General features: G+C 41.6%; 1 protein-coding gene across 1 annotated transcript; it reads right to left on the bottom strand.

Moving 5' to 3' along the window:
* Positions 1–7,245: 7,245 nt before the first annotated feature.
* Positions 7,246–13,622, bottom strand: RPS7 (ribosomal protein S7). Its single transcript, XM_010019343.1, has 6 exons — positions 13,397–13,622; positions 13,015–13,086; positions 11,127–11,270; positions 9,550–9,614; positions 7,723–7,873; positions 7,246–7,367 (listed from the first exon to the last, which is right to left on the bottom strand). The coding sequence occupies exons 1-6, from the start codon at positions 13,469–13,471 to the stop codon at positions 7,290–7,292; spliced, it is 585 nt and encodes a 194-aa protein (XP_010017645.1). The 5' UTR covers positions 13,472–13,622; the 3' UTR covers positions 7,246–7,289.
* Positions 13,623–13,706: the final 84 nt, after the last annotated feature.

Here is a 13,706-nt window from a genome sequence, read left to right as displayed (position 1 = left end):
ACCCCTTTTAACCGTTTCCATCTACTCAGCTCTAAGCCATGCACACACGCTGCCCCAGCACAGCACTTTCTGTGCTTTGCTTCAGTGGATATAAAACCACATGAAATGTGGCACCAAACATGAACATCTTAGGCAGATAATGATCACACTCTCCCTTTACTGAAATTCTCTCCATTCTTGCAATTGGCTGTAACATTCCTGAGTAAAACACACAACTATTTGAAAGCAGAGTCTCAAAACTCCACAGTAACATAAACGCTAAGTTATCCACATGGCAGGCTGCTTCACAAAATTTTGGGGTTTGTTGTGGTTTTTTTTGGGTTTGGTTTTTCTAACAACTTTCAATATCACCTTTTGTGTCAATAGGAAGAGAAAAAGAGGAGACAGAAATCATTCGGTAGCTCCCAGATAGTTGTACAGTTGTGGTTTTCATCTTAAATAGCTAGACTAGTTTGAGCCCTGAGTAAACCACAGCACTCCACATACATTAGGGTAGGAAAAGAACGAGGCCAGCTAATGCTGTGAAGTGGAATTCTGAGAATACCTTCTTCTGTTATAGCAGTTTATACTTCAACAGATATTACCAGCTTCACCCTCAACTTCCAGGGCAAATACAGAGTACCACTTATGACTACACCAATTAATATAGTCTAATGAAACAGCTGCTGTAGTTGTAAGGCTGTAGCTCTGATAAGCTGCTTCTACACAAAAGGCTTGTGAACCATTTATCCCCCCACCCTCCTCAGCTAAGGTTTGAGGGGTCATGCTGTAAGCAAGCACCCAGCGGGACATGAGCCTGGGTAACTCCCAGTATGTGACCTCTCACTGGAAGATGGGCAGTAGCAGGAGGTTCCCTTCCATCTTCCACAGTCCCAAAATCAAAAAAAGTATCAGAACACAAAAGGTTTTAGACTGAGGGAAGTAGAGAAAGTAACAGGATCATGTGCACGTGTTCGCTTCTTTACCACCCTACTGATCCGCTCTTGTGGGAGGTGTGGGTCCACTTCATTGAGCGTTCCATGCTGTGGTGGAGATTGCAATACAAGTTGAAGACTGAACTGATGCACTCTTTTACTGCTTTGCTCATGACATGTCATATTCCCTTTCTCCTGGCAAACCTCTCCCCAGTCCTGGGGTGTTCAACCTCCTTCCTGCCACAGTTCCCACTCTGCCACCCCACAGCACTGCACAGACTGAGGGCCCTGGCTGAGCAAGATGAAAACAGATACTGCAGGTATCACAGCTCTGCATTGTGGACTACCTTCATAAAGGCAAACCTCTCTTAAATCACCCTGTTTCCATGTTGTGCTGGAACCTAGCTACCCTCCTCCATTGCTATAAACTGCTGTATCTTAACACACACCAAATGGTCATGAGAAGTTAAGAACTGGTGATCACTTCCAGATTACATCAGTAAGGATGACATGAACATAACTGTGCCAGGACCACACAATGCTGATCTGAAAGTTCACTTTTATGCACACAAGCCCTGTTAGTTCAGCGGGAGCAGAACACAATCAGCAGGATTGGCCCCTTGCAGCATTCTGTTGGCAGCAACTTGCCAAGACAAACGTTTGATGTAAAGAATGCAGCAAAGTGACTGCAGTCCAAGCCTTTGAAGATCATATTACGATGGCAAAGGAAACGTCCATTTACATACATATCTACTCTCCCTGTAAACATAGGCAAATAACTTTGAGGTCAGAAACAGAATTCAAGGGAGAAAGAGAGCCATTTCAGGGAAAGTTAGTAGAAAAGGTAGGCTTAAACACTGGGAAAACAGAAGTAAAAAATAAACATAAACGACCAGAGTTCAAAAAAAACCAAAGAGCAAGCACTATAAATGCAGTGAAAGTGCTTTCTCTAGGAAAGGGCGAAAATAGGCAACTACTTGGTTTTGTTTCGCCTAAAGAGAGAAGAGGGTGCAGACCCCTTACAGAAGGGCATAAGCATCCTTCACCTACCTAGAAAGCCAACTGTGCAACCACATCGGTGCATCATCTAAATCCGGCTACTACCTGCAAACTGGGGTACTGACGCATGAAGTACATGGGATCAGCTTAAAACATCATCAGGTCACAATAGCTGTTGATTATTAAGCTAGAGTTTTTCATTATATATGCCTGCCTGAGAAACTGTAGCACTTGAAGAGCTGATTCACAAGTGTTTCAACCACCCTTGCTGGACTGGGAGGCAAGGGTGGTTGACCTATACACTTCAGAGTCTAGGGCATATAGCAGGACACACCAGCTAGACCAGCTACCTCAGCCTGACCCACAGCCCAACATTCACCCAGCCCTTACGGCCAGATCAAACACCATGTCGACACAGCTATAAGTAAGTCTTAGACTGAAACCAACCAAAATCAACAAACAAAAGCAACAAGTCATCTCTTAGAAAATGGGGTGGGGGAGGAAACGTGTTTATACATTTTAGAAGCTTTCAGGCATTTTTTTCTAGTCTTTCCATAGTCAGTTGACATTATCTTTGTGTCTGTGAAAGGATTAAACATAAAAACACAACAGCTATTTAAAAATGTTGTTCTTATGAGAAGATGACAAGGCCCTAAATCTCCCCTTGCTTTGGCAAAACATCCAATGTTATCAGCAGCATTTCCAATCAGATTTTCCTAGGTGATTAAAATTGCCTGTACCCAAACCCATTAACTAATAAGTTAGGATCCAAGATCAGTTGCTGGAAGCTCAGTTTATTGCAGGCCATCACAAATGCTGTTCAAGTTCTTGAAGGTAAGGGCTTCCTCGCTAACCATCCCCCAGTAAGCTTCCCAAGGCAAAATCCCAAAAGAGACAATGAGGTGCAGCAGATGCATGACTCCTCTATAGTATGGATCTGGATGCTGGCATGCTGAATGCATCCCCTCCTCTGCTCCCGACAACAATGTTAATGCTGTGTCCCATTCCCTTTGGCTGGACCTATCAATAACTGTTTAGCCAAGAAAATAGAAAACAATTTTATCAAACATTATAGATATGCCTGATAAAAGACAGCCTGTAGAGCTGCCCCTGTGAAGATTACCATGTGAACCTCATCCCCTTAGCGCAACCCCAGAGGGTACACAGCACCCCTAAACCTCCAAGTGGAAGGACACAACAGAAGCTACTATCCTCACCACCCCTTCTGTGCAATACATGGGATGTATGGTGGGAAAGGTCAGTGCAGAAACAGTAACACAGGTTTAACTCTGCAGCTGTGTAAGATCCATTCATTAGTAGTGTGGCACTAATGTTTCTTCCATAAAATACCTGAGCAGCATTCACTTCAGCAGTAGTGCTTTTCCTGTTACTCCTCATCTCTAAAATTAGAATAACCTCTTCAGTGCCTGGCTTTAATTCTATCTTTGCTGCTCCAGGGGCAGACCAAAACTGAGCCAGACATGTCAGCACAATATCCAATAATGAAAAACATTATCCATTAATCATTTAGCAACACTGAGCAGCAACTGCTTGTTGCTAAGCTTAAGAATGATTTTCCTGAAAAAGACTAACAGTAACTGGAGGGTAAAGGAAGGGATAGCCTGGTCTTGCAGACTAACAAATCCAACAAACTTTCTCCTCTTGATCACCAGACATAAATAAAATCCTCTAAACGTATCTCTCTGCAGGGAACAGAGCACTAGTACAAAGAGATGCTCGTGTCCTTTCTTTCTCTTGCTCTCAGCAGATCACAGGCTTTTCACAAGAGCACTTTGAAGGTAGGCAGTAGGAAGCACAGCAAAGACACTTTGTTATAGCAGCCAACCATTTGCGCTGATCAATGCTGCGGTCAGGCGCATGTGGAGGACAGGAAAACTCACTCCCTCAACCTAACCACAAGACTTCTTTTTATGAGACTTCATGACTTTCTGTAATCAGTGTATTTTTTTCTGTCATTCTGATACACCTCTAGAGACCTAGGAAGCACATCCCACGAAGCGAGAAACATCTAGCTTTTCAGCATTGCTCTGGTATTTCAGAGACCCAAAGTCAAGCCTCCCACTTACAAAATTTAGGAAAAACAAGCATAGGAAAGGGATTTCAGTTCACGATACAGGAGTGATAGGACTTCCTTTTAACACTGCCTAGTGAGGATCACTACATTAAAACTCGCTAGATGCTCCCACTTAAACTCAAGAGAGGCTAATCAGACATGATGTTATCATGCATCAAATTACCATATTAATACAAGATAGGTCAACCACCACCCAAAACTTCAAGCAGGTTCTGCCACACTAGAATTCTGTCACACAAATCTACACACCTTTTCAAAGGGAAATCAACAGGGAGCAGCCTTCCTCACACACAAAAGTATTCAAAAACACCTGTAAAAGGAGTTGTATGGAATAAACAATGAAAGCTGTAATACCAGATGCAAGTCTCAAGAGTACCTAATGGATGTAAAGCCTTTGCTTCTCATTTTGGGCTACTACAGGAAATAAATCAGGTCTTTTATACTCTTCAGTATATAACAGTTTCTTCACCTTGACACTACGGTGTACCACTGCTGCACAAGGTCTTGGTATAGAATACCCTATTGCTTTTTCACACAGATCAGCTGATAAACTCCTGAGGAATCATGAGTTCAGAGTTCAACTGTGCCAGTGCATGAAAGGTATAGGGAAAGTCTAGCATCATCTCATATGGGGTCTATTTAGGTTAAGGTAACATTTGACACCAGTATTCCAGCAGCCTCATTAGCACTTGACCAGATGGCATCAACTGACTTTCCAGATTGCGAGCATTCACTTGACATGCTTGTCAAGGGACAGTGAGAGTTGTCTGACTGTATCACTGACACTAGCACACAAGGGAGTCCATGGATAAAGGTAAACTAGGACTAAAGCCTCTTGCAAAGCACACAGCCTGGTATTTCTATGCCATGAAAATCCACCTTTACTTACAGCTCAGTTGATGCAAGAACCATAAATGGCTTTGACAGCATTATCTTTTTACTCAAAGAATTTGCTTATGGGGCCATCACGGGCTTTGCATTTCACATAGTTCAAAGGGCTTGCAACAAGAGCCAAGAAAAATCCATAGCCAGCTGGTAATGCCTGGGAACATTTGCAAGCTTTACATTCAGTTTAGTAGATTTCTCCTCCCCTGCTTATTACCCCCTCCCAGTGCTTTAAAACTACAAACACTACTGACATTTTTGTTGCTATGAAGATATCAAACCTGAGTTACATTTCACCATTAAAAAGGAAACACTGTCTACTCAAGCCTGCTGCCTGAACATCACCTCTTCTTGCAGATGTTACACAAGCCCCAGCAGGCTCACCAACCTCTAACTAGAGGTAGTTAACATCTGGTAAGTCTCCAAATACTCCCCAGACCGCTTCTTCCAACCCACACCAGCAAACATCTATTTGCACAGAATACCATCTGTGATTGTTGTACTGAGCAGCTTAGTAACATGTCTGACTTCAGAGTTACTTGGGGGAGACTGCAGGGAGGAGGGGGTGGCGTTTCCAACCTGAGAAATACCAATTTTAACAAGGAAAACTTGAATTCTAAAGTCTTGGCACTCCTCCTGTAAGATCTTTTGTGATTACTCTTCCACACACACAAGCAGACAGGACTTGGGGATATTATATACCTACAATTCCCCTCATCTAATTCTAATGCAAGTTGACAAATTCACTTTTGCTGAATCATCGAAGATGAACAACAAATAGTTGAGGAATGAATAAGGAATGAAGTTATACTCCAGAAAGGGAAGTTTGAAAAGGAGAGAAAAAGGCCTTAAGGCAAGCCAGCTTCTTCAAAGAAACAACCTGCTTTTTTGTGAAAACATTCAAGTTTTGACAGCAAGTAACAGGAAATTAACTACTAATTACAACAGGCCACATGTGTTTCCCTTCTTCTCTCTGCATTAGAACCAACAGCATATGGCAATCTGTCCTGCCCAACTAAACAGAAGTTACGGTATGACTTAAAAACCTCCACTTTTTCAATGCAAAAGCAATGCAGGACTTGTTTTAACCTTTCAGTTCTTCACAACTGAAGAAGAGAGGTATCAAATTTCCCGGGAAGCAACCAAAACCACAGCCAATGGGAAAAGGAAGTAAAGGTATAAAGACCTCAGTAAGTGGGACTTCTCCGCTCAGGTAGGAAGATACGTTCTTATGAGCTCCTGGTACACAGACTGTTACTTTGCTCTCTACCGAACAGCCTGCCTCCATGATTAGGTGCCTTTTACTGTATTAAACACTCCAAAGTAACAGAATAGCCTGTTCAGTACAGTGAAGTACTAAATCCATATAAATTACACAGAATATTATCCATGGTTACCCCTGCACTGGAAAAAAAATGTTATATGCTGGAAGGGTTTCTAAACAGATCCTCAAGTCAAAATTGCAGTGTTTCCAGGACACAATCACGCAGCTTTCAGCTTCTGCAGTAAACTAGTCCTTCCCTCTCTCTCCCCATATAACCAAACAGGTACTAAGCTATGTTAACACACCATTTAAAAAATCCCCAAATATTCCAGTAGTCATTACTTCACCCTGGCATATCTATCCATGCCTTCAGTTTCTAGTCAGGAGAAAGGTTACCTCAACACCAGGTATACAGACATACATACTCCTAATATACGCAGATAGAAAAATTCATGATTTCTGAAAGCAAAAGTAATACCTAAAAAAAATAAATGTATTTTTGTCCAGCAAGGTGCTCAAACACTCAAAAGTGAAAACATCTCCCCGTTTCATTCTGATAAAGGTGAGAAGCTGCAGGACCTGATTTTAGGTAAGAACTGGTATATAATTTTGCCACTTAAACAGCAAGAAAAGTCACATCAAATTGAAAATATACCTCTCCCCCCTAACACATATTTCCTAAAAATTCAATGCCCTTCTGCAGGTGTCGTTTCTCCATGTTTCAGATGTCACATCACATGTTATGTAGACTTCCTCCTGTGTGTCAGGAACATGATCTCCAGCCGGTATTCTTTTGTGCAGAACTCGGGAGTTCCACTGCTCTACAGCAATCCTCCACATTCTCCCTAAAAGGTGAATCTCAACAAACTTAGGTTTATTTTTCAATGCAAATTCTTTCTGCAGGCTCTGGGCTCTTTTGTCCAGAGTTGTGCTGCAACAGTGCCAAGAACAACCTAAGATGCCTCCTGTTAAAATGCTGGTGACTTAATACTGATATACAAATGTCACTCATCCAGACAGTGGAGGAGTTCCATGAACCAGTTAAATCCTCATCTATGTTTATGGAATTCAAAATTTAAATGAAATTACTCTGTTATATGAACAGTTGTTTATTCAGCCATTTTTTTGCACTTTACAGCTGGAATTCTGGAAATTCAAACACCACATCTTTGCCTGTGAGCTTCTTGTAGACACCAGAAAATGTTTCCACCTGTGAAGACAAACAATTTTGTTTATATATGCTTATAAATAACACATAAAATATACAATATATAAATGTTTTTATATATAACATATATAAACCAAATTTTTTCTTTAAACAGTTGGCTTTTTTAAAACAATTTTGTTTTATATATGTTATATACATGCTGTGTATGGAAGTAAAAATCTATGTTAACACACTTTAAGTACTACACTATTTCTCACTGCGTCTTCACTCTGAAGCTTATTTACTGTTTTCTTTCTTACCACAAGCCTAGCCTTTTGCTGTATCACATAAGCAGCCTCTTAGCTAAGTCAGAAAGCCATCCCATCCTGCACAAGAAAGTGAATTTGTTTTCACTTACCTTGTGTTCAACATTGTTCTGTTGTGCTTTGTCCAAATGGACTTTTATGAGCCTGCTGCCATCCAGTTTTACACGGATTCTCTTGCCCACAATTTCACTTGGGAAGACCAGGTCTTCAAGAATGGCGTCATGCACCGCAGTAAGTGTACGGCTGAAATGCCACATTTGTATCATTAAAACATGTCCTCTTGCCAGATTTTCCAGCTTTCCAAGGCTTAAACCTTCCACAGCATGCTTTAGCTGAAATTCAGTGGTGTTTTCGTTTGTTTTAAGGCTGCAGTGTGACAATACCACACTTTTTCACAGGTCATGCAAAAATTAAAACCTGAATTCTACACCAAGCACAGAAACATAACGACTGTATGAAGGGAAAAAGTAGTCAGGTTTCTGACCTTTGGTATCACATGTTGCTTTGCAGAAACAGTCCTAAAATGTTATTTCTACATATTTACAGAAGATTTTATTTAAATCAGAACCAAGTTGTCCCATCTGCATTTTTGGCAGAGACTCACTTGGAAGAGTTTAAGTGTGCAAGCATCTTCAACTACACAACAGAAGACCCAGTTTTGAAAACACGGGTTTCTTTGTCTGCCTAAACCCAAGCAGCTTAAACCACCAATGTATTACAAGAAAAGTCTAGCTGGTTAAGTTTAGTCCACACTTAGAAGACTGTCTGATGTCTACATCTGTGTTCTTGAACTGTCTGTAAGTCAGCCGAAAGGAGAAAAATTAATCCAGGTTTTGTTGTGTATGAGCCTAGATGAATAGTAATATTTCCAGCTTCTCTATCTACAGTTGCAACGCAGTATCACTAGTAACCAAGACCTGTGTCTATAGCAGCATTTCAAACTTACAAAGACTGGGACAGCTAAGGGAGACAAACATCAATTACACTTCTATGCTTCACCATATACATCTCAAGTTCTACAATACTACTAGCCTGATCTAGTCTAGGGCTGAGAAAGCAACAATCCTGGGACTCTCCTTCCTTCATGCTGAAAGGCAGCATGCTAATCACACACACAGATGCCAACTTCTGTAGGTGCTGTGCAATACCAGTTTTAACATAACAGAGTCCTCCAAAGGCAGGACTGCAGCTAAGATGAGCCCTATGAAACAGCACTTCAAAAGTCCATGGCTGAAGATTTCAGAATGTAATAGATACAATACAAGTATAAAGACTGAGGCTAAGAGAAGTTACAGGAACACACCACATGTCATGTAGAGGACAAACTTTCAAGATATTGACAACAAAATGATATAGTAAGATAGAGAACAGTACAGAAGAGGCACTGACATCCATATAGTGGTATTGCACATCCAGCAGTAAGAGCCTAGAGGAAAGCAGGGGGGCCATTTAACACAAGCGACTGCACTACTGTTAAATACATACCCAAAGCGACTACTTATACCTACACTTGTCCTCAGCCACTCCCACTCTCATTGCCTCCCCTGCCTTCTGCACAGCCTAACACCATGATGTGGATATGGCTCTTCCTACAGCTTAAAAATAATTCTTGTCAGCACACTATGGTAACAGACACAGCAGGTTTGGGTTTCTTAAGCCAGTACGGCTGGCTAAAAACTGGCTACAGCTGTAACTGGAATACAGAGGGAGTTCTAAGACATGCAACACAGTGCCCAAAGATGAGATTTTTACTGCACCCTTTAGCAATCAAATAGCAGATACTATTTCAAGCAGTAAGAGAAAGGACAAGACCACCCAATCACCTGAATGACTTCTCAAAAACTCAACTAAACATTACTTGACTACACTAGCAAGTGACAAAAGGCGGGTGTCTTACTGTATCAATATTATCTACTTACCTCCTGGGACGCTTTTGCTTGTTTTTTGTGCGGCTTTTTCTCGTTGGCTTAGGCAGAATCCTTCTCTGTTAAGGAAGGAAAAGAAACAAAAAAGGTATTTCTCAGTACCTAGTGTTTACAACCAACTCAAAAAACTCCTAAAAGACCTGCACACACATGCAACATGCACTCCCCACCCCCCCAGACAGATGCTTGAGACACTGCAAAGGAAAACTTAAGTATGCCCAAAGCTACACCAGCATCAGAACCTGATAATACTTGCAGAAGCTTAATTACTGGTATTCCACTCATCCTGCATTCAGTGCACTGAAAGATTTGTATTTCAGCCCTCCTCCCCCATGAATACAACCTTGGTAGTTTAATGTGTCGCATTAGCAGTCTGAACACACTTCTTTGGGAAGGAATTTTACAATTCCTATTAGATTGAACCTCTGGTGTGAAGCAGAACAGCAAACTGTCTCAGTCCCACAGATGCCTAGGTGTCATCAGAGACTGAAACGCCAGTTTAAATAGTGAGATGTATTACACAATCCAGACCAAACCCTGCCTTAAGTGTAATCTGTTAAAAAAAGCAACATCTAAAGGCATTTACACCAGCTTAGATCACTAAAACTTATTTTCTACTTCCCTATCTTCAATGGTAGATGCTTTAAAACACTGAGTTTAGAAGCAGTTATGGCCACCTGCAGTATTTTCTACCAACGCATCACAGCCTCTCCATGACTGTATTAATAACAGGGTTACTGTAACCCAAACTAGGTCTCATCATATTCAAAGGCAACATTTCACCTACAGCAGAAGAACTGCACACATTCACTTCTAAAATACGGATTACTAAACTGACAGGGAATCCTCAAGCACTTAGTTTAAGTGAGCCAGAGGCACTTCACTGGAAGAAATCCTCTTGGCCACATAAATATTCAGGTTAATGTACTCTGGCTCTTAAAATTATTTTACCAAGAATTTTTGCTAAGAAGACCTGCAGTCTAACAACTAACTGTCCACTGTGCAGAGATCTCTCGAGAGTATGTCCACCCCTTAGCATTGCCCAGAAAGCCCTCTATCACCTTCTCATGGCTTAGCTCCTTCAATAAATTCAGAACTTGTAGGTTTTAATTCCTCTCCTATTAACCTGAATTTTAAGTGCTTAAATTATGAAAGTGTAATACAGTTCCTATTAGTATTTGCTCCCTTCTACCTTTAACCTTTGCTTCTCAAGCTTCTGAAGGACTAAGAGAGGCTAGAACAAGAAAATTATATCCTTCTCCAAAAAGGTTCACATCTCACCAAGTTTACAAAGCCTTGGCTGCTAGCTGAAATCACTTTAGCTTATCTCCACTGAAGAACATTCATTACATTTCCTGCTGGTACAAAAATATGCATGGTATCACTATTACCTTGAATAGACATGACAAAAAGGGTAAGCACAGCTCTGTAACAGGCTATCCAGAGAAGCTGTGGAATCTCCATCCCTGGATGTTTTCAAGACTCAGCTAGACAAAACAATGGCTGACCTGATTTAATGTTGGCCCAGGGATCCCTTCAAATCAACATTTTTATGATTCTAAGTGTTTTACCTGAGCAATGAACACCACATGCTTCCCACTGAATTTCTTCTCCAGCTCACGAACTAGCCGCACCTGAATCTTCTGGAAGGATTTCAGCTGAGGAACTGGTACGAAGATAATGATGGCTTTTCTGCCACCACCCACTTCAATTTCCTGAAACAGAAGCAGAAAGTAAATGTTACGTAGGGGTTGAGAAGCAATGTTTGGTTTGATCATGAATTGTCTGAACACAGTCTTGCTCACAACATTTGGGGTGCGGGGAGGCGTGGAGAGGGAGAGAAGGGGCAAGAATCAGAGAGCAGCACCTGTTTTAATCTATATAACAGGATTGCTCTTACAAAGAAATAAAAGCTGTCAAAGCACTTGTTTTGCTGTAAATGAGTGACTGGACAATAAATCCCACCATTCCTTTCAGAGTCATGTCCTCCAAATAGCAAAGCTCATTCTTTCTGCAGGTTGGGACTCAGATGCTAGAATCCTACGTATATTGAATGCTTATCATATCTGCAGCGGTTACTAACGTGCTGATACAAAGTTTAAAAAAGATTATTTGCCTCTAATGCAGATTCTAGACAAAGTTTACAGTACTATATCTCTTATTTTTGAGCTCCTACTTTATGAAAACCATCTTCTGTTTACCACTTGCCAAGGCCTGCATCATTACTTGAACAAAGTCATAGACTCATAAAATACCAAGTTGGAAGGGACCTCAAGGATCATCTGGTCCAACTTTTCTACACAAAGCATGACCACAAGCATGTCCCAGCACTCTGCCCAGCCAAAATCTTAGAAATGCCCAACATACACTTCCTTCCCCTCCAAATGTGTTAACATCACACCAACATGGATTGCTGTTCTCCTGGTTTGCTTCTCCAACAGCTGATAAAAACTGAAAAAGTTTGGATAGACTTACAAAGTGCTTTTCCCATGAACTGCAGAGACATCCTCATTCTCCAACAGAATGGAGAGCTGAATTGTTTTTCACCAGCTATGCTCCCACACAAGCTAAATTCAGATGCCCACAGGAGATTTCTCACAAATAAAACCAAGCAGCTATATAAACAAGGACACTTATAAAACTCCTCAATGAAAACAGTACACATGGCTGTACTTCAGCAGCGAAGTCCTTCTGAAGGCCCCATATATCAAGCAGACTCCTGCATTCCCAGATTCAACTTAACTCCAAGCAGTCATGCATCTCTATCTGTACTGGAAGGCCTGGGCAAGAACTAAAAAGCAACCTACTTCAGTTTTTGGTTGCAGAAACCACTTCGTAAGTCTCACAGTCTCCAAGACTGACAAATTTTAACAATAACTTTCTTCTTTAAGGTTTCAGATGCCTTTATGAACTAAAATTTACAAACAGGCTAACCTATGCCATCAAGTCTGTTTAATACCTTCATCCACCTATCTATTACATGATAACAGAGGATTTACAACAAACTGACTTTATAGAGTGTTATAGAGTGTTATATGGTTTATGTTCCTAGCAAAGATTCTGCAATGCCGACACTGCCAGCTGTCCTGGTCCAAAACCAGGACACCAGCCAATATCCACACACAAACAATCAGTTTCAGACCTCAAGCCCACTGTGCAGAGAAAGCAGAACTACCGTTTTTAAACACTTAAACCCCCAAACTGCTATTTGAGGTTTTATGACTTTTCAACCCAGTTCCTCAGAAAAACCCAAAAACTTTTACAAACACTTACATGTTAACAGCAAATACCAAAAACTGCAAAAAAACCCAGAAGATAAACTACAACATACAGTGGAACAATCACAGACTCTAGGAAATAGCTAAAGACACTATTCACTTAAAATGTTAACATTTGGAAAAATTAAACACACAGAGAGCAGGCCACCAAGCAATTCGTCGTGGGGACGGTGCAGCCTACCTTAGCTGCTGTGATGTTCAACTCCCGCAGCTGAGCCTTTAAGTCAGAGTTCATTTCCAACTCCAGAAGAGCCTAGAAAAGTGAAGTTGCAGAATAATACATAACACACAATTCAAGTCATAAGAACTACTAACACTAAAATCTGTCCACAGCACCAGAGAGCACCTATATACTTTGTACCACAGTAGGTATCAAAGACTGTCACAGAGGCCAATGTAACAGTTGGGAACACAGGCTGACTGTCCCAGTTCCCAAGTCAAAACAGGAAACAGCACACGTCTAGCCAGCATCACCCTCGAAGCTCACGCTCTAGCCAACTGTCACAGCCCTGCCTCTGTAACTCACAGTCAGTCACCAAACAGCAGAAGGAAAAGACACGCACCTGGGATATACCAGACTCGAACTCATCTGGCTTCTCGCCATTAGGCTTCACAATCTTTGCGCTAGAGCTGAACATGGCCTTTCTGCAATGCAAAATAACATCTCAGTTGTCACCGGGAACACATCTGCTACAAACACAGCGAGACTCTGCCATCCGGCCACATGCTTCAAAGCGAAGCCGGGGAGACCCCAGTGGGCTACGCAAGCCCCAGCACGTCGCTCCGGGGGACGCCAACCACGGCATGGGAAAACCGTCCTGGGGCACCCCAGCACCTCGCGTGTGCCACCGGCCGCTGCGAGGCCTCAGGAGC

Source organism: Nestor notabilis, unplaced genomic scaffold (assembly GCF_000696875.1).
Source record: "Nestor notabilis isolate BGI_N333 unplaced genomic scaffold, ASM69687v1 scaffold2608, whole genome shotgun sequence".
NCBI lineage: Eukaryota > Metazoa > Chordata > Aves > Psittaciformes > Psittacidae > Nestor > Nestor notabilis.
The sequence above is the reverse complement of the archived record's forward strand: the minus strand, read 5'-3'. Positions and strand labels throughout refer to the sequence as shown.